The sequence below is a fragment of the Penaeus monodon genome, chromosome 41 (genome assembly GCF_015228065.2).
Source record: "Penaeus monodon isolate SGIC_2016 chromosome 41, NSTDA_Pmon_1, whole genome shotgun sequence".
Lineage (NCBI taxonomy): Eukaryota > Metazoa > Arthropoda > Malacostraca > Decapoda > Penaeidae > Penaeus > Penaeus monodon.
In genome coordinates this window covers 16,972,764-17,000,487 of record NC_051426.1, presented here as the reverse complement: position 1 = coordinate 17,000,487, position 27,724 = coordinate 16,972,764, and the positions used below count along the sequence as shown (strand labels likewise).

At 33.8% G+C, this 27,724-nt stretch overlaps 2 protein-coding genes across 2 annotated transcripts in view; both read right to left on the bottom strand.

Annotated features, from left to right (window-relative positions):
- The window catches only part of LOC119598747 (serine/threonine-protein phosphatase alpha-2 isoform-like), a gene marked incomplete in the record, with an annotated part of 38,998 nt that overhangs the window by 4,014 nt on the left and 7,260 nt on the right, over positions 1-27,724 (bottom strand). Inside the window, 2 exon segments of the mRNA XM_037948539.1 lie at positions 10,092-10,173; positions 25,413-25,544. Coding sequence (XP_037804467.1) covers positions 10,092-10,173; positions 25,413-25,544 — 214 coding nt within the window.
- On the bottom strand, positions 8,831-9,875 carry LOC119598749 (serine/threonine-protein phosphatase alpha-2 isoform-like). The gene is made up of 4 exons (XM_037948542.1): positions 9,637-9,875; positions 9,276-9,389; positions 9,032-9,173; positions 8,831-8,907 (listed from the first exon to the last, which is right to left on the bottom strand). The coding sequence occupies exons 1-3, from the start codon at positions 9,721-9,723 to the stop codon at positions 9,063-9,065; spliced, it is 312 nt and encodes a 103-aa protein (XP_037804470.1). The 5' UTR covers positions 9,724-9,875; the 3' UTR covers positions 8,831-8,907; positions 9,032-9,062.

Sequence of the window (27,724 nt, the reverse complement as noted above, 5' to 3'; positions counted from 1 at the left end):
GGGGGTTGGGGGGGGTTTAGGGGTTTCATAAATTTGGGTTTAAAACAAAAAGGGAGGAGGGATTTGTAGATAAAAAAAAGTTGTGGGGTGGAGGTATGAAATTAAAATCCGTGGGGCAGCTGTAATGGGGGCCTCAAATACACTCCCCTTAGGGCCCCCTTCGGGGGGGTATACCTGCCCCATGGCCGTTCATGATTTAATACAAAGCAGTCTTTAATCCTTTTCAACACGGGTCCACCACTTGGAAAGGGATTTGAAGGATCGGGAAGAGGGGAAGGGAAAAAAGGGGCGAAAAAAAGAGACGAGGCTCGCAGCTGCCACGGGGCCTCCCTATGGCAACAACGGGAAGATCTGTACCAGTACGGATACCGAGTGCCCTGGACCCTATTACCTTCATTAAATTTTTTGGCCTATTTAACTTTTCCAAATTTACAAGCAAATCATTTTTGTGTTTTGAGGATTTAAGTGAATTAAGAATCAGAAAAAAAAATACATTCTTCGTGGTTTCGTCGACGTAAAAAAGCTGAATCGGGGGAAAAAAGTTGATCAAAAAAGGGATGATGTTCAACAGTCAAATTTTTGGGTTCACACTCATTCACCAACCCATCGATCCCCGACAAAAAAAGGGTCAAACGGCCTGCCTGGCGATTTGCTGACCTGGCATAGCTGCATAAAATTTGAGTCGTGATATGCCCCTCCTTGGAGCTATGCGGTTATGTTAGAGCTATGCTCTATCGTTGGACATAGCGGTAATTTTTCAGCATAGCTCTTTCGTTGGGCATATGCGTAATTTTTACGCATGGCAATATTTTTGCCGCATATGTATTCTTTTAAACGCATATGTAATTGTATTTTTATGCCTGGGTTTAATTAATTGTAAATTACCCCACGGGCCGCCTGATAAAAAAAATTACATCAAACACCAAAAAATTTTAAAACCTCATCCCCTCCACGAAAATTTGAAGACAAGAAACCGTTTTTTACCGTTTCCCCTCCATTCAAGGGAGTACTTTTAAAACAACCAAAAATTGGTAAAAATTTTACACTTTCCCCCCGTACTTTGGCCATTTTTCCCAAGGAATGCGCAGAAACACGTAACCAAACGGTCAAATAATATCGCGCGTTTGGGGCTCTTAGCGAGGGCGCCGGACGGGGTGGTCCCCCCGGCACTGTGTGGGACGTGGACCTGGATGGGTCAGCAGTGGGCCACCCTCAACGTAATTATTAATTTTGGTTTAGGCCCTTCATGCCAAAAAATTTCAAAATCTAACACCCCGAAAGCTGCAGATTTGGTTTAAGGAAATTTTAGTGCTTCATGTAAAAAAAAGAAAATTTAATTTCAAATACTGCAACAAAAAGGTATTATTTATATGTTTTTATATAAAAAACCCTATCGTTAATACATTGTTATCTGGTTTTTTATAAGCTTTTTATACCATGATAAATTTTTTAATATTTTTTTATAGATTACTTAAATTTTTACATAGGCAATAAATGAATATAAATTATGAATAATAGCAAAACCGGTACAAAATAGGGTAGAATCGGAATCTTTTTAAAATGTTTTGTCCCAAACTAGTTTTTTTAGGGTCTAACCCCATGGGAAAATCATTATGATTTGAAACTCTCATTTGATACTAAAATAATAAATATTTTCTTTGATTCCAGTTTCAAGAAAGTTTTATGCAGTGCAGCATTTGAAAACCAGTGCGCATGAAAAAAAAAGTTCACCGAAGAAGCTGGTGCTGTAGGCCAATCACCTCCAATAACAATGACAATACTGACAAAAATAAATTTAACAGTGATCTTTGCTATGCTATGTTGTCTGCAGACATTCCACTAAACAAGTTGAGTAACACCATATTCAATAATTTCTTATCAACCTATACTGGGCACAACATACCTAACCAAACAACTTTAAGAAAATATTGTTTCTTCCTTGTGCGACAAAACCATCGCAATACTGAGACAGAAAGCTGTTGGCCGGAAGATTTGGGTGCCGTTGGATGAGACCACCGACGTTGAGCAAAGGTATATCGTATGCTTTATTTTCGGTATCCTAGCGATGAAACCGAAGTAGGTAAATCGTACCTTGGGAATGTTTCCATTTTAGAAAAAGTAAATCATTCAACAGTGGCAGCTTATTTCAACGATTCTTTAATAAAACTATGGCCGGAGCAGATTCTGTATGAAAACTTTATGCTGGTAGTCACTGATGCTGCAGCTTATATGGTGCAAAGCAATGAGAGCATTATAAGTTTTGTACAACAATATGATCCATGTAACTTGCGTGGCTCATGGGTTGCATCGAGGAGTGGAGTTAGTTCGTTCAAATTACCCTTTAGTCAATAAGTTTCATTTCATCTGTCAAAAGCATATTTGTTAAAGCACGTCCAGTTGCGGAAATTTCAAGAACTGGCTCCGGTGTACCTCTTCTCATCACCCGTAATAACAGGATGGGGAACATGGACTGAGGCAGTCAGTTATTTTAACAGATATTACGATAATGTATCGGAAGTAACCATGTCACTTGATACTTCAGAGTCTGTACAAATAGCAGAAAGCCAGGAGCTGCGGACAATATCGAATTGAAAACTAGTTTGTTTCATTGCCACTTCTTTTGAAGGTCTCTGTAGTGCAATCAAAAAGTTAGAAACAAAAGGTCGACTCTGTCTGCTTCAATAATTTACCCCCCCCCCCCAATCCCTTGCCCGTTGTTGTCGTGGGGGGCTTAGGAGGCGGACTGGGACCAATGATGGGGAACTCCCCAACTTAGGATTCAGCCCTCGACTCAACTAATTTTTGCATGTCTTTTTTTTTTCCCACTTTTCGCTTCTGTCCCTTCACCAAACCCTTCTGCAACCACCTCCTAAGGTGCGAGAGCCGTGCTGAAAGATGAAAGGCTGACTTTGTGCAGTCCTGAACGGCCTGAGGGAGCCATGGGCACGGTATTCCCCTGATTTAGTAACTAGCCCTTACTCTCAAGGGGAACCTGAGGGGTGGACTGTTCTTACCCAGGCTTACCATGGCCAGTAATGAAAACATATCCCACTAATTAGGGGCAATGAGGCTTGCCCCTTTATCAAATAGCCCCAACCATGTAAACCGCACCCGATTCCCTGACCCCAGGCTCTCCTTTGACCACGGCTCCGAACACTGCAATAACTACCCCCTCATCAATGCCTACTAGTACAGTAGCCAACAATCACCCTTAAGGAACATTTCCACTCTCCCAGCATGCTCAACTAAAACACCTCTACCCCCACAACCTCCAACATCAACCACCCCCACCTCCCTTATTAATACCTTACAGCCTTATTGCCCACCTCTCCATAACACTACCTCCCTCAACACTACTTCATCTTCTTTCACGCCCCGCCTTCTACTACCCCCTATCTCTACAACAGTCTTGAATACTCTCTTTAGCGCAGCCAAATGGGACAGATTTTTCGTGATCCCTCCCACAGCTCCTACTCTGACAACACCCTTCTCTTCCAACAATGTCTCCAAAACAAGTAGGTAAAGTCTCTTTCCGTAGCCGACCCGACCGCTCCGTCTTGTCACAGTAACATCCGAAAACCAAGCTATAGCATTAACAAAAACTAACTGACCTATATGGTAACCCCAACCTTGCAGAACCCCATCCAACCCTCAATACTTGCACCGGAACAGTTTCCTACTTGCCTGTCTCACAGACTATGGTGCAACATCAGTACAATGCTAACTCCATTCCCCCAGAGGTCATCGAAAGAAACCCACTAACATAGCCAAAATTACCTTCCGTAGGCATGACCTTCCCTTTAACGTCTACATAGGAGGAGAATCCCTCCCTGTTCGTCATACCAACCTCCTCCACGTCAGTGCCAAAATTGTTGGCTCTAGGACACCCAGCCAACACTTGCCGTTCCACAGCCAGATGCCCACTATGTGCCCAACCTGGCCATACCCGATCTAACTGCTCGCACAATCACGCACATGTGCCAACTGTGGCGGCCCCATATGTATTTTATAAGGGGCTGTCCCACCTACAAGTTTGAGTCTGAGGTACGCAACTCTCAGATTCAAACTTGAACTCACACTACGTGAAGCCAGACAAGAAGCACGTCGACGTGGTTTCTCTCTTAACTCCTTACTCCAGTAATACTGCTCATTCTACCAATTCTCCTACCCCCCCCCCCTACATCTAACTCCCCCTCTTCTACCTCCTACCTTCCCCAGTCAAACTCTTTTGCCATCCTAAACCCAGACACTCCAATCACCACTACAACCCCAACACCTTCCCCTCTCCCTCCTCGCACTACCCCTAACAGACAGAACAAAACGTTCCACCCCCTCTTCCCCTACCACACAAACACCTCCACCTTCCTTTGCCCTTACGCTTGAGACACCAATCCTCTCTTCCCCCCGCACAAGAAATCCTGTATCCCCCAAAACTCCCCAACCAACTCCACAGAAGAAACTATTGAAAATATACAAGATTACTTAATGAAAACTGACACTCAAACCTCCAAATCTTACAACTCCTGCTCCTTCCACACTGCAAGTAACTGCTGATATCCATCCTCCTCCTAACGATATCCCCCCTACACCCTATCCTCCTACCCCTCCCAACACAGCCCATCCCCCCAACCCCAACCCGCCCACATTAACCCTCCCACCATCCCCTCTATCCCTTCCACTCCCTCCTGGATACACACGTAGAATCCCTTATGTCCACAAATATCCCCTTCCCCAGACCCTCCATCTCCTAATACCCCTCCTAGTAGAACACCAACTCCCACAACTCTTCCATCTCAGTCCTTATCCCACCCTCTAGCTGCTTCCCCCTCAAAATCTCCAAAACGTACTACAATCTATATCACTAAAGTATAACTATCCTTCATTGGAATATACGCGGTTTTTCCCCTCCCACAGACCTGACCTTTGTCATATCCTTTCCTCTTATAACCCATCTATTGTATGCCTTCAAGAGACCTTTCTTACACATCCTCCAATACCAATCCCCAATTATCATTTTGTCTTCCCCACATTCCCTTTGTCTCGTCCATACTTAACTCTGCTTTCCCCACTATCCTCCCTTCACCGACCTCCCAACCTATCAGACATCCTTACAGAATCCCACACTTTGTTTCAACAACCTATTCTCTTTCCTCAAACGCATACATATCCTTCATCTAATCTAACTTCTTACCACACCCGACCCTAAACCTTTTACTCACCAATTCCTTTGCCCAGCTTAGACAACTAATACTAACTCAAACCCCCCTTCCCTAACATTAACTAAAGTGCTACATGACCCTAGATGTCTAGCACTTTATCTTGCTTTTAACCATTAACCATTCAATAAAGTTAATTGATAATGTCCAGAAAGATTTAAATAGGCTGTATGATAAAGTTATATAGAAAAACTTCCTAATGTTTTGAAAAAAAAAAAAAAATCGGGCTTCAGTTCATTAAAGGATATAGAGTCTGCCTATCAGGTCAGACCCGGGTCTTACCGGATCCCACCGCCAGATTCACAGATGTCATTTCATGTTTTAAATGCGTTTCTTGTTTTTCATGTGATGTAAAAAGATTTTTTTCACAGTATAAACTGTTCTGGCCGAAAATAGGCGGCGATTCGAATTTGAAAACTTGAAGGGCCCACCTAATTGTGAAATGAAATTCTCTTGTGTGAAAATGCTCACATAATTATTTGTTAATTTAAACGGTTGCGGGTTTTTTTGTTGCGTTTACTTTATTTATTTGTTGAAAATTTTTTCTATTACACTGTTTGTCCCACTTGTTTCATTTTCTAACCTAACCCCCACACACAAAAAAACCTCTATCAGATTTTGAAAATTGGCTTATGGGGGCATTAATTCATATTTTTATGGATTTAAACGTATACTTTTAGTGCATAAAAGCATATTTTTTCATGCATAACAGCACATTTTTTACAGCATAAATTGCATTTTTTTTTTGCGGATATAATGCTATTCGTTAGAGCATATTGTCACAAATCTACTGATCAAACGTTTTCATTCGTTTTCCCCGATTTCAATTACCCAACTTCAGTAAAATTGTCCCCTCAGTGCGGTTTTGATTTATAATTGTTTCTGGAATACCCAATTGTATTGTCATTCAATTTATTTCAATACGATTTTGTTGTCAAATCTTGCGGTGATTATTGTTTCGTATGCCCGCTGTTAGATTATTTATTACAAATATTTTTTTCTACTTAACGATCATTGTCCATTCACATTTCTGCCCTATAAAACGGCGTTCTTCCATGTAGCGGTAATTTTGAACAATACTCCGTGTTCTGTAATGAATCCTCCCTTTACATCACCACCCTATTACGCATGTTTCTTGTGCCACGACGCGCCTTGAGCCTTCTCCTTTAAACCTCCCTTTTTCTGCCATCACCTTTAATCTCAGGTCTTGATTTAGTTTCGAATGCAATTTTCATCTTGGTGTAGCCCAGTATCACTGTCAATACAGGTATGAATATTTTTGCATCTTCTATTAATATCTAAGATAAGATTTAATGGGTTCCGTTTGCATTTTCATAAATTTTCCATTCCAATGTTATCAGCATAATCATTTTCTCTTCCTTAAATCAAAATTCCACATTTGAAATTTGAGATTTTGCAAGTTTGCCGAGTCAATGTAAAGTGAAGACAATAGTGAAAAGATAATCAAATTAAGTACTTCTTTGTATACTGATGACATCATCTTCAGCGCTGGGATGGCATGCCATAGGCGACTTTTGTTTTGCGGTGTACAAAGATGGCTTTACAAACAATTACTAGGTCTAGACCTGTTCAAATCTTTCTTGAATTTCGGAAAAAGTATTTCATTTTCAATGTCATTAATATGTTAATATTATAATCTATAAAAGTAAACAGTACCTGTTCACAACCCCCTACAAAGGTTAACTCAATTAGGTTCAATTATTTAGCAGCTCTACATATATTTGGCAGGAACTTTATAAAAAATTCATATTTTTTTCACTTTTATTTACTTATGGGTTTTTTTAAACCATGGTTTGGTCATAGTATCTAGCAATTTCTGTAGCTTACAAATTTATGTCCCCCAGTCATGTAAAAAAATAAAAAAATAAAAAAAAGAATAAAAAAGGAAAAAATAAAAAAAGGAAAAGACAAAAGTGTGTGGTTAGAGCACACTCCCCAAGAAACCAAGCCAAAAAAAAGGGTAATATCCCCCTTTATTGAAAAAGTTTAAATATAGGAAATTTCAAACCAACGTAAAGAACGTAAGGCAAGGTTGTGCCTTTTTTCCCTCACGCACACTAAAATATTTTTTAAAAAACTTTAAAAGTATGGGATAGCCAGCAGAAGAATAATTACAAAGATGAATGAAATAAACTTAAGGAAATGTCAGGCACACATTTCTTTGAGCCCAAAAAAACGACACTGACTGCCCCCTCGCCAGAAACACCACCAGTTTCAGCAGCATAGTTACCTTTCCCCTTTTACCTTTTTCTCCCCCAAAAGGGTTGCAAACTAGGCAAAAAATTGTCGTGCGAAAAATGGGATCTAGTCAAAAAAAACAGTGTAGTAACTAACACTCTGATAAAAAAAAATATCCCCGGGGAAAGGGGGGGAAAAGGAGTGGAGGGGGGGTCAACCAAAGTGTTCCCCCTTTTGCTCCCGTCACTGCTGAGGTCTTTAAATTCCCCGAAAGATAGGGTACTTTGCATGCGAAAAACGTGTCCCCAGCATTTTTTCCCTTTATCCTTTGGTTGTTTAAGAGGGAGGGCGTAATGGTCCCCCCCCTGTGGGCTTATACCCCCTACCTCTTGCATGTAATACAAAATTACCGAGATGAAGCTTTTTTTGAATTAACAACCAAAATTTTTACATCTCCCTTTGTACTGTATTTTATTTTTTTGCACATTAAGGGACTTTTCACACCATGCCCAAAATCCCCAAATCTAGCATGGGTATATTTGCCAAAACCTGGTTACCCGGGGTGTATATGCAAGTCCCGGGTGTGGGGGGAAAGAGTCATTTTTTTCTCTCCGAAAGGTTTTGGTGGGGTTTTGGGGTCTCGACAACCACCACCATGCGCCTTGTTGGGCTTACAAGCGTGCAAAAACCAGATGCCCCCCTATACGGAAATGGACATTTGTACATGAACTAACCCGCACTTCTTAATATCCTCCCCTCGCTGCTTCACTCGAGTTTCTTTGGGCCCCAAAGTTAACAAGAACAATGGGAAATGCTTTTATCGGTTAAATACCATGGCTATTTTACACACTGAAATTAATTTTATTAATAAAGTCAAAATTTTTCCCAAAATATAAACTGAAGTTGAAAAAATTTTCCGATAAACACAGTTGCAAGCCAATTCTTTTCAGAAAAATTTGGAAAACCAATAGACAAACCTTTTAGCATTAAAAGGATAAAAAACCATTTTGGATAAAAAAAAAGTTTGACTTTTCCCTAAAAATACATAATTAAAATTATAAAGAATAAAACAAAAATGAAGGTTTAAAAAAAAAAATAACTTTACTGAGGGAACTGGGCCAATTTACCAAAAATATAAAATTCATGGATAATCTAGCAACTGAAATTCCATAAAATTATTTCATTAACAGATTTATGTCCTGGGTTGCAATGTCTAATTACCCTTGTTCATCCAGGATTAAAATATGTTAATTATAAATAACCCAGTTAAAATCAATATTTCTTTCTTTTTGAAGTCACATCCCTGATAGCAATCCACAAAACTTAAGGCAAGGATGAACAAAGGCCAACCTCAGACTTGCCAACACCAAGACAGTGACACCAACACTAGTTTTTATTTCTTCTTGTTTTTCTGATTGGCTGCTCCTCGCGGCGGCGTTACGGGTCGCCCTGTGTTCAATCCTCCATAGGGGAACTTCTTTTTATCTGCTGGCTGTAAACAGAAGAGGCAAGACTGTTAATACGGTTTAATTTAAATATACCGTTAGTCAAATTTAAGGAATAGTGTCTTTATTCATATAAATAATGTGAATCTCAAAATCTAATCAATACTGTACCTTAAGTATCTGGAAGGAACACATAAGCGTCTCATCTACAGACATCATTGCACTGCATTGTCAAATTCCCACAGTAGTTGGGTGCTGAGAATAATGTTACTAGTTGTCGCTTGGCAAAGAACTCGTAACCATCTTCAACAACCTGGAAGCAAATTTCTTTGTTTTATGCACGACTTGCGTAAAATTAACAAAATTGCACTCGAACATCTCAGTGGTTTGCCTGTAAATCAACATCAAGAATTACCTGATGAGCTCGACAGATGAGGTCAAAGTCATGCTTGTGGAGGAACTTAGCAACTACTTCTGCCCCAAAAGTGAAGGATACACCTCTATCATTTTCTCCCCAGCCCATTGTGTCCTGGGAAAAGAAAGTTCTAAATTAAATAATGTAAATCATAAGTTATCAAAACGATAACAATTTCCTGCGTACAGATTTTTCATAAGAAATATAAAGGAATTGAATATTTTGCCATTTAAATCAAATAATCATACCATCAGTTTTCCCAGTTGAAAAAGTGATATTCAAAACAATGAAAATTTGACATTTTTACTTATTGAAACAAACTAGGTTCAGTTTTTAAAAAGAACGGGTGTGGCGGGCGCACCTTGTCTGGATCTGACCACAAAAGATCGCACAATAAGCCCTGGTCTGGCACGTCGGTAGGCCTCATAATGCGACGGATCTGTTCCATGCTCTGGAGGTCGGGGCTCAAGCCTCCATGGCAGCAGAAGATCTTTTCATCCACAATGGCCGCGACAGGTAAGCAATTGAAACAGTCTGTGAAGGTCTTCCACAGTTTGATGTTATACCGCCGCTTGCCTGAAAGGTACAGGTTTCAAAAATTGGATACAGCGCTTTCTTTGGCAAAGTCAGTACCATAATTGTCCACACAAAGACAGCAAGAGAAAACTTAGACTACTTTGTCGTAAAAAACCATGTTTCTTTTTGAGGTGACACTCAGGTTGCCTCTGAGAAGGAAAAAAATTTTCTGGATTTTTCTTGTAGGAAGGGAACATATGGTTTCCAAGGGACTTTTTTTCCCACACGACGTAATCCCCAAAAAACAAGTAGTTGGACTCTGGGGGGAAGCCGCCGTATTCAAACAGTCGAAGCAAATCGTAGTACTGTCCGTGGATGTCACCTGCAATGCAAAGAACATTGAACATTTTTTCCTAGTTTCTGTTAAATACTTTTACAAGTATTTGTTCTACATGTGTCAATTTCTAATATGATAAATCAGACATTACCTATAAAGATTAGATTCATGTGTAATTAAATTGAAGATCTTTTAAAAACAATGATAAAATCAGTAAATTATTTTTAAAAATGTCAAGGTATAAGAATCACGTGACGACAGGAGGTAGCGAGGTCCCTCAATAAAAAAAATCTATGAAGCGCCAACGAGCTCAGGGCCGACATTGGGTATCGCACCGGCTACTGGCGATAACGTGACGGGAAGATGGCGAAGCATGACGTGCGGGGCCGAATCCCTTGCCCCTACATAACCGACCTTGGTGAAGGGAGGGTGGGAGAGGGCGAGGGGACTGGGGCGGGGTGGGTTTTCGCGGTATTGATCCTCTGCCCCAAACCCCATCCTCCCTTTCTTCTTCACGGCCAAGGTCAACGAGGGATACGGCAGAAATTAAAAGGTTTGTTCAAGGGGAGTCAAAATTGCACTAACGGGAAAAAAGAAAATAACTTATTTTAGTCGTTACGCTGTACACCCGCGAAAAAAATTACAGCCTTTTTGTTCCCTTTCTATCATGGGTAAAGGGGAACGATCCCTCCCTCGTCCTCCCCCATGACTGCGTAGGAAATCACTCTCCACTGTAATGTTCATTCCCAAGAGAGAGAAAAAGGGCTTCCTTTTATCACTCGCGCCTTCCTCGATTAAAGACACTTTTCACCCGAGCAGTGACTGCAAATCTACGCTAGTCCTCAAAAACAATGCCTGCCAACCATGATAGTGAAATTACGATACTCACGGACTGTATACTTTTGTCATATACATACACACACCACAAAAATATTTATGTATGTTGTATGTATATATGTTTTAATTTTATATATAATATATATATTTATTTATATTTTTATTATATAGTTTATATATATATATAATATATTAAAAAAATATATTATCTAAATATATATATATATTATATATTATATAACATTTTTTATATATATATAAATTATTATAATCAATATTACACACACATTAAAAATATAAAATTTATATATATTTATATTATATAATATTATTGTGTTGGTATATTGTATATATTATAATTTATAATATAAATAATTTTTTATATATATAATATATTATTTATGTGGTGTTTAGATATATATTTTTAATATATATTATTATTATATTTTAATATTTGTGTGTTATTTTTAATATATTTTAATTTATTATATATATATTATATTTATCTATTATAATTGGTGTGTAAATGTGTTAATTAAAAATTATATAATTATATATATAATATTATAAAAATTATTATTTTTTATCTTTATGTTGGTTAATATTGTTATATTTTTAAAATTATATTATTATTATTAATATCTATGTTATATCTGTATATTATATTTATTATCTTATTATATATATGTGTGTATTCTATATTCTATATATATATATATATATATGTGTGTGTATCTATTATTATAATATATTTATTTTATTTTCATTTTTTATTTATTTTTTATATAATATTGTGTGTGTATATATGTATATCTATTATATTTATAATATATTATTATAAAATTATGTGTGGTGTATTATGTAATATATTATTATCTTATATATATATATATATTTATATATTTGTGTGTGTATATCTGTATTTATAATATATAGATATATATATGTGTAAAATTATATTATACATATTATAATTTATATATATAATTATTATATATGGTATATATGGGATATATTATATATTAATATATTATATATATATTATTTTATATATTATATATATGTGTGTGTGTATATATTATATTTTAATATATAATATTATGTTTATATATATAATTATATATATATTATTTATATATTGTGTGTGTTATATGTATATATAAATATATTATATATATATATATATTATATATAATATATATATGTATAATATAACCATATTAATTTTTATATTATATTATTATTTAATTTCTATATATTGTATATTCTGTTTATCTTAATATCTATAATGTATTATAAAATATATATTATATATATAATATTAATATATGTGTATATTATACACATTTTAATTTATATATATGTGTAATATTATATATATTTTATTATTATATATATCTATCTTGTGTATATTATTTTTATATATATATATATTATATATTATAATATGTATAAAATAGCAATATTATCTGTGTATATTATATATATTATATATATTTATTATTGGGATTTGTTCTATTTTATATTTATTTATATGTGTTATATATATTATATTATCTATATCTATATGTTATTTCTATCTATATAATATTTATTATATATATTATTTATATTATAATTTATTTATATATTATATATAAATTTTCTTTATACCTTTTAATTATATATATATTATTAATTATATTTTTATATTATATTGTTTTTATTTATTCTTAGTATATATCTATATTATATTTTATATTCTTAGTAACTTATATATTTATATACCATAATGTTATATATATGGGGTGTATATATATATATATAGATATTAATATTATATATATTATATTATAACTTTTATTTTTATATCTTAATATATATTTTATATAATTATAATTATAATTATATATATAAATATATTATATATTTTTTATATTTTAATATTATCTCTTATTATATTTATATATATTATAAATAATGGTATAATATGTGTTTATTATTATTATATTATTTATTATATATATCTACATTTATATTGTATCTATATATATTATATATGTTATTATTATATTTCTTATTTGTGTATATATATATAATTATTAGATATGTATATATATAATTATGTTTTGTATATATAGATATATGTATAGATAGAGATATATTGCGAACGTGTGTGTGTGTGTGTGTGTGTGTGTGTGTTTGTTGTGTGTGTGTGTTGTGTGTATGTGTGTGTGTTTGTGTGTTTGTGTGTGTGTGTTTGTGTGCGTGGCGTGTGCGTTGTGCGTGTGCGTGTGCTGTGCGTGTGCGTGTAGTCACGTGCGTGTAAAGTGTACTGTGTGTGCCGTGCGTGCATTACACGTTATACTTTTATATTATAATATATATTATATTATATATATATATTTATATATATATATACATTATATTATATATATACAATTATAAAATATATATATATATATAACATATATATAATATATATATATATACACGTTTATATATATTATATATATATATATAATTATATATATATATATATAGTTATAATATATATATATATCTTATTAATATAAATATATATATATATATATAATTATATATATATATTATTATATATATATATACACATTATAATATATATATATATATATACACATTATATATAATACACATTAATATATATATACACATTATAATTTTATATTTATATTATATCATATATAATTATATATATATAAAATTTTTAATGTGTATATATAATAAATTCTATATTATATAATTGTATTTTAAAATGGTTGTATAAAATATATATATAATTTGTTTTTATTTATATTGTGTATATAAAAAATATATCTATAATGTGATATATAAAATATAGTGTAAAATATAATATAATGTTTATATATGAAATAAAAATTATTATATCATATTAAAAGTATATATATATCTTATAATGTATATATATATATAATTATATCTATATATAATATAAAGGGATTATTCTATATAAGATATATATTATTTTAATGTTATTTTATTTAATTAATATTGATATATATATATATATTGTTAATAATATATATATATACTATATATATTATAGATATATATATTTATATTATAATATATATATATATAACTTATATATTATATATTATTATATACTTTTATATCATATATATATACTTACTTATATTAAATATATATTTTATATACTCTATTATATATATATATATAATTTTCTAATATATATATATATATATAATTATCACTTATATATATTTATATTTATATATATATATATATTTATATATATATATATATATATACATTTTTATCTATATATATATATATATATTTAATATTATAATTTATAATTTTTTTTATATATATATATTATAATTAAAATATCATATATATATAAATTTATTATATATATTACATTTATTATATATATACTTCTTATTTATATATCTTATATATATATAAATATATAAAACGTGTATATATTAAAAAATAAAAAAAAAAGGGGATAAACCCCCCCCCCCCCCCCCCCCCCCCCCCCCCCCCCCCGGGTTTTTTTTTTTTTTTTTTTTTTTATTTTTAAAAAATTTTTATATATAACCCCCCCCCCCCTTTTTTTTTTTTTATAAAAAAAATTTTTTTTTTTTTATTTTTTTTAATAAAAAAAAAAAAAAAAAAAAAAAAAAAAAAAAAAAAAAAAAAAAAAAAAAAAAAAAAAAAAAAAAAAAAAAAAAAAAAAAAAAAAAAAAAAAAAAAAAAAAAAAAAAAAAAAAAAAAAAAAAAAAAAAAAAAAAAAAAAAAAAAAAAAAAAAAAAAAAAAAAAAAAAAAAAAAAAAAAAAAAAAAAAAAAAAAAAAAAAAAAAAAAAAAAAAAAAAAAAAAAAAAAAAAAAAAAAAAATTTTTTTTTTTTTTTTTTTTTTTTTTTTTTTTTTTTTTTTTTTTTTTTTTTTTTTTTTTTTTTTTTTTTTTTTTTTTTTTTTTTTTTTTTTTTTTTTTTTTTTTTTTTTTTTTTTTTTTTTTTTTTTTTTTTTTTTTTTTTTTTTTTTTTTTTTTTTTTTTTTTTTTTTTTTTTTTTTTTTTTTTTTTTTTTTTTTTTTTTTTTTTTTTTTTTTTTTTTTTTTTTTTTTTTTTTTTTTTTTTTTTTTTTTTATCATTTTAATTTTATAATATTTTATTTTTACTTTATATTAATTTATAATATATATAATATATAAAAAATTTTATTATATTATATTATTTTAAAATTTATATATTATTATTTTATATATATATTATTTTTAATATCTTTTTTATAATATTTAAAATTTTTATTATTTATATATATTTTATATTATTTATAATTATTTATTTTTTATATAATTATATTTTTATATTAATATATATATATTATATATTTTTATTAAAATTTAAATATATATTATTATTTTGGGAAATTATAATATTATATTTATTATAATTTAATTTTTTTTTTTTTTTTTTTGGGGTTTTTATTTTTTTAAATTTTATATTTTTTATTATTTTTTTTATTTATTTTATTTTTTTTTTTTAATTTTTATTATTTTAAAAAATATATTTTTATATATAGATATTTTAAAATTTTTTATTTATTTTAAGTTGTTATTTTTTTAAATATTAAAATTTTTTTAAATTAAATTATTTAAAAATTAATTATATATTTATTATTATTTATATTTATATATTTATAATATATATAATATATACTTATTTTATATATATATTATATATATTATTTTTATTATTATATATAAAGCTTTTTTTATTGATATATATTATATATATATATTTTTATATATATATATTTAAATTTATATAATTTTATTTTTATATATATATATAAAATTTATATATATTTATTTTATATTTATTATATAATTATTATAATTAATATATTATTTTAAAATTTAAAATTAATAATTATATATATATTATATATATATATTTTAAAATATTATATATAAAATATAGTATTTAAAATTTTTATATATATTATATAAAATATAAAATTATATAAAATATATATATATATAATATTTATAAAATTTAATTAATTAATATATATATATTAATATAAAATATAAAATATATATATATATATTATTTTTCTTAATTTAAAAATTAATTATATAAAATAGTTATATAATACCTTATAAAATTTATTTATATTTTATATATATATATTATAATATTAATCATTATATATATTAATTTTATTATCATAAAAAAAAAAAAAAAAAAAAAAAAAAAAAAAAAAAAAAAAAAAAAAACAAAAAATTTATTTTAATAATATATTATATCTTTATAAAATTAATTATATATATATTATAATTCATTATTAAAATAAAAATATATAAAATATATATAATATATATAATTATTATAAAATTATATTATATATATATATTTATTATATAAAATTTTAATAAAAATTTTTAGATATATAATATATATATATACATTATATATATATTATAATTAATATATATATATATTATATTTCTTATTATCATTATATTAAAACTTAATAAATAATATAAAATATTTATATATACTTTTTATATCATAATTTTATATTATTTCATATATATACATTATATAATATATAAATATATAATATAAATATATATACATTTTTAAATATTTTAATATATAAAATATACATATTTTATACATTATATTATTTTAAAATTATTAAAAACCATATATATATATATATAACATATATATACATTATAAAACTTTTATATATATATAAAAACAAATAATATAATACATATATAACAATTTATAAAATTTATATATTTATACTATTCTATAATTTTATATATATCATATATATATATATATTTATAATTTATATATATATATATTATATATATATATATATATAAAAATTATATTTTTAAAAATTAAAATATATAAATTATAATATTATATTATAAATGTAATTTAATATTATATTATTATATATATTATTTTAAAATTTCTATTGTAAAAAATACACCTACAACCCAAAAAAGCTCCTTTAGGACGCGTATTCCCTCATCAAGAAGTTTGGAACTGCATATCTAAAGGCGGGAGGCAGCATTTTTTCGGACGGTCCAAGGCATTCGGAACAAATGACCTGCCTGACTACTCCCTACTTCTCCCTCGCAGACCAGCCCCTCGTGTCCTCTCTCCCTCGCTCCATCGCATTTGAAACCCCTTGAAGGGGTCCCCCACTCGCTAAGGGCCTTTTCCACAGCTCGTTTTTGGACAGGGGGCCCCCCTAACCTCACCCAAGTAACATTAAAAACGAAACCCCCGCCCAAAACCCCATCTTCATCCGCCGATAAAATAAAAACTTTTCGAACCTACATAGCCGAGCAGACTGTACCCGCGTGAGGGGTTTGCTGCATTTCGATGTGGCTGCCAGCGTACCACTTCCCTTGACGAGAGCAGTGCCAAACCCAGCGAGCGTCCTCTCCGCCAAGTCGAGCTTATTCTGGCCGCCACGACCTGCCAACCTTGGCCGCTGAGGAACCGCCGTCACTATGCCATTCCCGCTAACGGAGCCCCGACGCCGCTGCGGGATAAGGCTACAGGGAGAAACGGCCCCGCAGTCCTCCCGATGCACACCCAGTCTGTGCACGCGCGCGTGCATATATACATATATATATACATATATAAATAATAAAATATAAAATATATATATTAATATTAAATAAATAAAATATTTTAATTATAAAAATTTTAAATTAATATTTAAATATAATAATATAAAAAATAAAAATATATATATAAATATTAAAAAAAATATATATAAATAATAATAAAAATATATATATAATTTAAAATATAAAAATAAATATATAAATTTAAAAATATTAATTAATAAATATATAAATATAAATAATATTAATATATAAATATATATATAAATTATTATAATTTAAAAAAAAATTATATAATTAAAATTTTTAAACTTTTTTTAAATTTATTAATATAAAATTTTAAAATATAATATTATATTTAATTTATTAAAAAAATTCTTATTATAAATTTTTTTCCTTTTTAAAATTTTTTTAAATTTTAAAAAAATTTAAACCCTTTTTTTTTTATTATAAAATTTTTTAAAATTGTATTTAAAATTTTATTAATTTTTATTTTATAATTTCTAAATTTTCTAATTATAAATTTTTTTAAATTTTTTTATTTTTTATATTTTTATTTAATTATTTTTTTATATCGTATAATTTTTTATTTTTATATTCTATTTTTTATATTTTTTTTTATATATTTTTAATTGACTTTATTAAATTTATTATTTTTAAAATTTATTTTTTATTTATTGGTATTTTTTTAAAAAAATTTTTTTTAAATTTTTTTTTTAAAAATTTTTATATTATAAAAAAAATTTATTTTAATAATTTATTTTTTATTAAATGTTATTTATTCATATATTTATTTATTTTATAAAAGTATTTAATATATTATTTTTAAATTTATGTTATTTTTAAATTATTTTTAAAAAATTTAAATTTAAATATTTTTAACGGGAGGGTTTTTGGTTTTGGGGCCCCCGTGGGCACCGCAGATACTTAATTGTAGTTCACATGATCTTTAAATTTTAGTTTTCATATGTTTAGCTCCCCGGGAGAGTACGGGGGGGGTTCCCCCGTTCCTTTCCACGGAAATGGGTTTCCTTTTTTTGGGAATCATTCTCTCTATTTTCCGGCTTGGGACCCGCCCTGACTTGGGCTGGCTTGCCCATCCATTGGGGGAGGGAGGGCTCAAAGTGAAATTCCCCTTTCCAAAGGGGAAAAACGCGCCCTCCCCGGGGACTCGAAAACCCCCGAAATCAAATTTCCTCGGACAGTCTTGGGGTCCCTATATATTATAAAATAAAATATTATTTTATATATAATATTTTTGTATTTGCATTTGTGTTTTGCATGTATGTGTTTTGGGGCATGTATGTGTGTTTTCATTATGTTTTGTGTGCATGTATGTTGTGTGCATTTTTGTGTGGGTGCATGTATGTGTTTGCCTGGGAAAAGTTGTGTGCATGTATGTCCCGTGCATGTTGTGTTTGTGCATTTATGTGTGTGTGTGTTTGCATGTATGTGTGTGTGTGTTCATGTAAAGTTTGTTTGTGTGCATGTATTGTGTGGTGGTGTGTGTTCATGTATGTGTGTGTGTGTGCATGTAAAATATTTTTTTTTGGGGGGGGTTTTTTGGGGTGTGCTGTAAAATGTGTGGTGGTGTGTGCATGTATATTGTGTGTGTTTGTGCATTATATGTTTTGTGTTTTGTGTGATTATTGTTTTTTGTGGGGGGTGTGTGTGTGTTTGGTGTGTGTGTGTGTGTGTGTGTTTGTGTGTGTGTTTTGTGTTTCATGTATTTGGGGTGTTTGTGTGTGGGGTGTGTGTGTGTTGGTGTGTGTGTTTGGTTGTGTTTTGGTGTGTGTGCATGTATGTTTTGTGTGGGGCTTTTATGTGTTGTGTGGGAAATTTTTGTGGTGTTTTGTGCATGTATGTGTGTGTGTGCCCTGTATTTTGTGTGTTTTGCATGTTGTGTGTGTGTGCATGTATGTGGTGTGTGCATTTTTATGTTTGTGTGTGCAGGGATTTGTGTGTTTCATGTATGGTTAAAGTGTGTTTTTGGGGTGTTTCATGGGTGCATTGGTGTGCGGGTTGTGCATGTGTGTTTGCTTGGGGTGGGGCATGTTTTGCTTTTGTGTTTGGGGGTGTGGCATGTTTGCCCTATGTGGGTTTTCGTGTGTGTGCCCTATGTTTTCGCGTGTGTGCATGCGTGCATATGTTTTTGCCCTGTGTGTGGCATGTTTGCATATGGGTTTGCGTGTGTGTGCATTTTGCATTGGGGTTTTTTTGTGGGGTGCATATGTTTTGGGGTGTGGCATGCGTTTCATATGTGTTTTTCGTGTGTGTGCATGTGTGCAAAATTTGGGTTTTCGGTGTTTCAGTGTGGGATTGTGTTTTCTGTGTTTTGCATGTGGCTATTGTTTTCGTTGGGTGCATGTGTGCTTATGTTTTTGCGTGTGTGTGGCATGTGTGCTTTTGTGTTTTTCGTTGTGTGCATTTTGCTTATGTTTTGGTGTGTGTTCATGTTTTGCTTTTGTTTGCGTGTGTGTGCAGTTTTGCATATGTGTTTTTCGTGTTTTGTGCATGTGTGCATATGTGTTTGCGTGTGTGTGCATGGTGCAATGTGTTTTTTCGGTTTTTGTGCATGGTGCATAGTGTTTGCGTGTGTGTGCATGGTTCAATGTGTTTTTCGTGTGGGGGCATGGTGCTATTTTTTTGCGGGGGGGGGGGGGGGTGCATGTGTGCATAGTTTTTGCGTGTTGGGGTGCATGTGTGATATGTGTTTGCGTGTGTGTGCTTGTGCATATGTTTTTGCGTGTGTGGCTTGTGCGTGTTTGCGTGTGTTTTTATTTGGCATATGTGTTTCGTGTGTGTGCTGTGGGGGCATATGTGTTTGCCCTGTGTGTGCATTGTGCTTATGTGGGTTTTCGTGTGGTGCATTGTGCTATTGTTTGCGTGTGTGTGCAGGGGTTTCATTGTGTTTTTTGGGGTGTGTGCATGTGTTCATTGTGTTTGCGTGTGTGTGCATGTTGCATTGGGGTTTTTTCGTGTGTGGCATGTGTGTTGTGTTTGCGTGGGTGTGCATGGGTGCTATGTGTTTTTCGTTTTGGGGTGCATGTTTGATTGTGTTTGCGTTTGTGTCGTGTTTGCCGGGGGGTGGTTTATGTGTTTGGCCCTTTTGTGCATTGTTTGCGTGTTGTGCATGTTTTTGCGGGGTTTGTGCATGTTTTTTGTGTGTGTGGGATGTGTTTTTTGCGTGTGTGCTGTGTGTTTTTGTGTGTGCTGTGGGGTTTTGCATGTGTGTTTTTTGGTGTTCATTGTGTTTGTGTGTGTGCATTTGTGTTTGTGTGGGTGCATGTGTTTTGGGGTTTTGGGGATGTGGGTTTGGGGGGGTTGGGAGGGGGTTTGGGGGTGGGGGCTGGTGTTTGTGTGTGCCCTTGTGTTGGTTGTTGCAGGGGTGTTTGTGGGGTGGGGGGGTGTTTGTGGGGGGTGCATGTGTGTTTTGGGTGTGGGGCATGGTTTTTTGTGTGGTCATTTTGCGTTTGGGGTGGGGCAAAGTGCGTTTGTTTTTGGGGCTTTTTTGGTTGGTTGTGCTGTTTTTGGGGTTTTGGGGGCATGTGTGTTTGTGTGTGTTCATGGTGGTTTTTGGGGGGGGCAGGGTGGGGTTTTTTGTGGGGGCGGGGTGTTTTTTGTGTGTGATGTGTGTTTTGTGTGGCATGTGTGGGTTTTTTGGTTTTTGCATTTTTGTTTTTGGTGGTGCATTTGGGGTGTTTTTTTGGTTTTGCATTTTTGTTTTTTTTGTGTGGGGCATTTTTGGTTTTTTTGTGTGTGCATTTTTTTTGGGTTTTTTTGGCTTTTGGTTTTTTTATGTGGTTTTTTTGTGGGGGTGTTTATATGTATGTGTTTTTTTTGTGGCATGTGTGTGCATAAAGGGTTTTTTTTTATGCCATGTGTGTAGAGAAACAGGATAAAAAAACCCCTTTTATCTATATAAACCCGGGGAATACGTCCCCGAAAATAGTCGAAGGGTTTTCTATGAATTAAGGGTAGGGAAAAAGACAAATTAAAAAGGCCAATCCACCCCTTTCATTTAATTTTCCCTTACCATGCCTGCGTTAGCTCAACCCATACCCCACATCCACCGAAATCGAATACTCTTTTCCAAAACATTACTGCTCCCCTTTTAAATAGTAAAGAGACCCATTATGGAAAAGATAAAAACCGAAGTTGGGGGAAGCAAAACCCTGTGGCTGATATCGAGTTTAAATTAAACAACTGGCCCCCTCGTACGAGAACCGTCGATTATTCCGTGTATGAAAATTTGTTGATTTCATCTATCTTTTTTTTTTTTTACTTTCCTGCTATCATAAATTTGGGGTGGCTTCCCAAATTGTTCTCGACTCATTTTGTCCACCGGGGATCGCCTTCCTGTGCGATGAGCGTTTTAAAAAAAAGAACGTTTGCCGGGAAACCCTTTTAAAAATTTAATGAGGCATATTGTTAGCTAAAAAATATACTTTATTTCTACAGTACAATTGTACCTACATGATATAATAATCACCGTTTAGACAATCAAGTAAAAAGTTTCGAGTAATTATGCAACAATGTTTTAGTATCATATCCCCTCTCTGGCTTGGGCGAAAGCCCAACACAGCGGTGCCGCCCTAGGAGGGATTTTCATATCTGTCTAATGGAATCCCAAGACAAAATAGACTATGTGCCCGCCTTTAATGAGTGAGTGAGGAAGTGTCTGAGTGATTAAGTGAGCGAGCGAGCGAGATATATGCATTTGTAAAAATGTATTTCGGCAGCTCTTGTTAAACTATATCCATGATTAACTGCGGCTGCCCAGAGCGAGAGCCATCACTGTTAAAGGAAACGACCAAGAAACAAACGAGCAAACCAAGAGGAAATCATGTTACTGGACATTTAGCTGGATAAAACCCAGTTTAAATCCGCTTTGATACTTTAGATTCCTTGTAATTCTCTTTATCACTTGGCTCGTTTGTAATTTCGTCGTCTAGTGTGCAAGGGCGTTTCTTCATTACAGAAATGTGACCAAAGGAAACCACACAAAGTACACAAAAAACAGATATTGTTAAATCAATCGTGGATCACAACTATCTGTACTAGCAACAGGGCAAGCAGTAGTAGTAGTATTGGCCAGCGCGGCACAGTTCGCACGCAAAGGAAACATCCTTAAGGCATGCTCGAGAAGAATGCCTGTTGTGACATGCCAGAACCAAAGGTAATGGTCGCCAACATTTCTCCAGATCGGCCGAGCGCCTGTGTTCCGCCCGTGCGCGAGCCACGTGACACCAAAGACCGCGACCAGTCTCGGCCACGCCACGGACGGGGAGCACCAGGCTCGTTTCCGACTGAGAATTAGGTTATTACTCGTCCCACAAAAATGGCTTTCACTACTGCTGTAGAACATGCGGTGTGGAAAATACAAGTGTAATGCTGATAAGAAATAGTGCATTTACGTAATACTTATCACCACTTCCACTGCGTCATCACTATCATTTATACTATAACCATGATCATCATAACAATGACACCGATACATGTAACGAAAGGCAGGAAGTAAAAAGTGGAAAAAATGGAAGTAGAAAAAATAATAAAAAATAATAAAATCAAGTAGAAATATGAAAGAACTATAAAATCAATATAAATAATTAAATAATTAAAAATTAATAAATAAAAAAGAAGAAGATGGGGCATGTAAACAAAATCAAACAACATAAAAAACTAATTCAAAAGTAAGAGGGAGGGAGGGAGGGGGGGGAGAGGAGTAGAGAGAGAAGGCGCGAGAGAGAGAGAGAGAGAGAAGGGGGGAGAGAGAGCGGAGAGAAGGGTGACGAGAACGAGCGAGCGAAGAGGGGAGAGAGAGAGAGAAGGGGAGAGAGAGAGAGAGAAGGGGGAGAGAGAGAGAGAGGAAGGGTTGGAGAGAAGAGAGAGAGAAAGGGGGGAGGAGAGAGAAGAAGAGAAGGCGGAGAGAGAGAGAGAGAGAAGGGAGAGAGAGAGAGAGGAAGGGGAGAGGAGAGAGGAGAGAAGGGGAGAGGAGAGAGATAGAAGGGGAGAGAGAGAGAGAAGGGTGAGAGAGAGAGAGAAGGGGAGAGAGAGAGAGAGAAGGGGAGAGAGAGAGAGAGAAGGGGAGAGAGAGAGAGAGAAGGGGGGAGAGAGAGAGAGAAGGGGAAGAGAGAGAGAGAGAAGGGGAGAGAGAGAGAGAGAGAGAGAGAGAGAGAGAGAAGAGAGGGAAGAAGAGAGAGGAGAAGGGGAAGAGAGAGAGAGGAGAAGGAGAGAGGGAGAGAGAGAGAGAGAAGAAAGGGGGAGAGAGAGAGAGAGGAGAGAAGGGGAGAGAGGCAGAGAGAGAGAGAGAGAAAGGGGGAGAGAGAGCGAGAGAGAAGAGAGGGGGGGAGAGAGAGAGAGAGAGAGAGAGAGAGAAAGGGGGAGAGAAAGGGGAGAGAAAGGGAGAGAAAAGGGGGAGAGAGAGAGAGAGAGAAAGGGGGAGAGAGAGAGAGAGAGAAAGGGGGAGAGAGAGAGAGAGAAAGGGGGAAAAGAGAGAGAAAGGGGAGAAAGAGAGAGAAAGGGGAGAGAGAGAGAGAGAGAGAGAGAGAAAGGGGGAGAGAAAGGGGGAGAGAAAGGGAGAGAAAGGGGGAGCGAGAGGGAGAGAAAGGGGGAGCGAGAGGGAGAGAAAGGGGGAGAGAGAGGGAGAGAAAGGGGGAGCGAGAAGGAGAGAAAGGGGGGGAGAGAGAGAGAAAGGGGGGAAGAGAGAGAAAGGGAGAGAAAGGGAGGGAGAGGGAGAGAAAGGGAGGAAGAGGAGAGAAAGGGAGAGAAAGGGAGGAAGAGAGAGAAAGGGAGAGAAAGGGAGGAAGAGAGAAAGGGAGAGAAAGGGAGGAAGAGAGAAAGGGAGAGAAAGGGAGGAAGAGAGAGGGAGAGAAAGGGAGAGGGAGAGGGAGAGGGAGAGGGAGAGAGGGATTACACATTGAGGTACCATAGGTATCTTCCCATGTGGGCTCCCATTTCACATACAAAACATAGGCATATCAACAAATGAGACGCATACACACATTTCCACTGGATCTATCTAGTCCAATGAACAGATATTTATGGATAAGGCACGCTCACATTATCAACAGTACTCTGTTGTTTACGCTTCCCAGAGTCAGGCCAACGCAATTACTCGTGTAAAAAAGTGCGAAACGATGTAAACAAATGGTTCAGTCTGACCACTCTCGTTCTGGGTTACTCTATCTCACTTATTTCGTTGTTTCAAGAAAAGCTCCATCGCGTCCTTATGTTTCTCCAACATTTCTTGAATGGTTGCCCATTCGCCTTGCACTTCCCATTTTCCTGATCTTTGCACTCCAGCAGGAGTGACCTGAAGTCAGCAGAGGATATCCCTCCCACTACACTCGCTGTTATTTTCCTTTCCCTTCCCCGAATTTTTATATTACAATCAGAGAAAGAGATGAGTTTATTACTTTCCCCATCACCCCCGTTCTTGTTTATAATGATAATTCCTCTTGACCTTCTGTTCTTTTTATCTTTGAATAATTAAATCATTAAAGTTCCTACCCTAGATCTCACGTAGCCACTAACTCGCTGCCAATCCTTCCATACTCCGGCGACTTAATTGCAATTTATTACGAGTATTTTCATCTCCCCAGTTGAGAGCCTACTTCATAGCACCACATTGCGCTAGATGTATATATGGTAAATCCAATAACGACCCCGGCTCGATGACACGTGAACGGCCCCGGACCTTGGCTCCAAGCAGTCGGCTGTGCCATCCAATCACATACGTTACCCTACGAGTTCCACGGGAGAACTTACCACAAATTTTGAGAGGAGCTTCCAATTCCAGAAGGATTGGTTGTGAGAGGAAGATTTCTCTGGACTTGAGGCATAGTCCACGAATTTCATTCTCGGTTAACTGCACATTCTTTCCTGGGCGAGACCCTCGAACTGTAAAAAAGAGAACTCGGTAAGAAAAGGTTTATGAAAAGCAATCATCACACAAAAGGACACGTAGAACTGGTCCATAAAAAGTTTAGACATCAAAAATACTTCTATAAAATATATCATCATTCACAACATGTACAAGAAAAAATATAAAAACTCTTGTCAGCAGCTTTATGTAGCTTTGGCAACAGAAATGAGCCAAGAGCAACACGTTCCTGCAGCATCAGCAAAGGCAAGGAAGTTTATACAATAAGGGGAAGCCCTACATCACTTTTGCCACGGCCAGGATCATCTATACAGCTACATCAGCAACCGTCTACTTGGCCTCCATATATACTTGTACCTCCCCCTTCCCTCCCTCCCTTACCTTGCCGTGCACTACAAGGACATCCACAGGCACCGCTATCCCTGCCATCCCAAGTATTTAGGCCACAAGGGCAAGCAAAGGAACATTAAGCAAGGTTTCGACGTCACTAACAGGAGCTCCCGTCTAAAAAAAATCCTTATTCATCTTATAATACGAATTGGCATATCATTAACTAGCTAGCAATATCTTAATATCCTTATAGGTTCCCACCCCGTTGCCATCGCCAGGGAAAAGAGCTACACTGGTGTAGCACGTTTTAACTGCCTGCCTCTTGATTCAGTGATACTTGGCAATGTCCTTCAGTGCCCACAACGCATGCCCTTAACAATCAAGCAAGGGGAGGGTACCGATTATAATGACCGATGCCCTCAAGGCCACTACAAGCCTTTCCCTTCCTTTCCGCTCGCAACGTTTCCTTCCAGTAATCCATTTCTCGTGTCCTCTGTCGACAAATGGACCAATGCGTCCAAGCGAGCACGAACATCTATAAATGTATGTCTACAAGATATGTACCAAACTGGTGCAGTTACAGGCTCGCGAGCATTCAAATGCTGGTATAATTATTCATTCTAGCAGTAGCAGCATATCTACGACTAAGTTTGGATTTCAAATTATAACAGGTGACTAGAGCATTTATTTAATGGGTTATTTATTAATGACTAGCATTATTTCTGTAAAAAAAATGCGTTTTCTTTGTTTATGTGCACGCCCATCCTGCAACAATTTGTTATTAACAGATCATACATTTTCAAACTGTACTATCTCATTTTGTTTATAGCCCTAACTTCGGTGCAGAAGTAACTCATGACGCTGAAAGAGTTGGGCCATCCTCATGTACAGAGTATATTCATTTGTGTATAATATGAAAACACAAAAATACATTTTTCACTTGGCATTTCGCCGAGTTCTTGGAGGTGCTATAGTCATGCTCGCTTCCACGAAAGGATGTAGGGAGAGCGGGGCAGCTAAACGCCTTTTCTTTGCTCCCTGTTAGAGGGTACAGTGAAGTTAGGCATTTAGAATCTGCCGATAAATGCTCATACTACGCCCAGAATGGCCTGCAAAATCGGGAAGGGAATTTCAGAAAATTATGGGCGGAAATTACTATTCACACTAACTGCATGTCTAAAGGTACGAATGCATGGAATGTGTTTTAAGAAACCAGAAGTGTACTTGTCCTTGAAATCTTCACATACAAAAAACAGTGAAAGGTTTCCTCGCCACAGAGAAGCTTATGACGTGGGATCTGACAAATGTCAGACATGATTAGCACAGGTGAAAAGTCAGGTCATGATGGTTGTGGCTCTTTGTTACTCAGGCTGAATTAAGGAAACAAACAAAAAAATATTTTACTCCTGCCAAGAAAACACGCAATATGATGTTCCACTATGAACTATCGACTGATAAAATGCTTGGTAGGTAGTTATGCCTCTGAAGATTTTTGTCTCAAGACACTGTTTTTATATACGTGTTTTTATGAGTTTTAAATTGAAAGCAACTGAGTGAAAAAATAACTTTCACCTTACGAGTTTCACAAATGACTAACTTACAATGAATACCATGATGCTAATCATATGGCAGTCTTAACTGTCAACAGGCAACTACCTGGCATTAGTTCAAACAAAATGCCTTTGTGACAGTTACTTCTCATAGAGAAATTAGTGCTCCTTTCCAAGGTAACCTTGAGAGAGAGAGAGAACAAAGAGGGAGAGAGAGAGAGAAAACAAAGAGGGAGAGAGAGAGAGAGAAACAAAGAGGGAGAGAGAGAGAGAGAGAGAGAGAGAGAGAAAACAAAGAGGGAGAGAGAGAGAGAGAG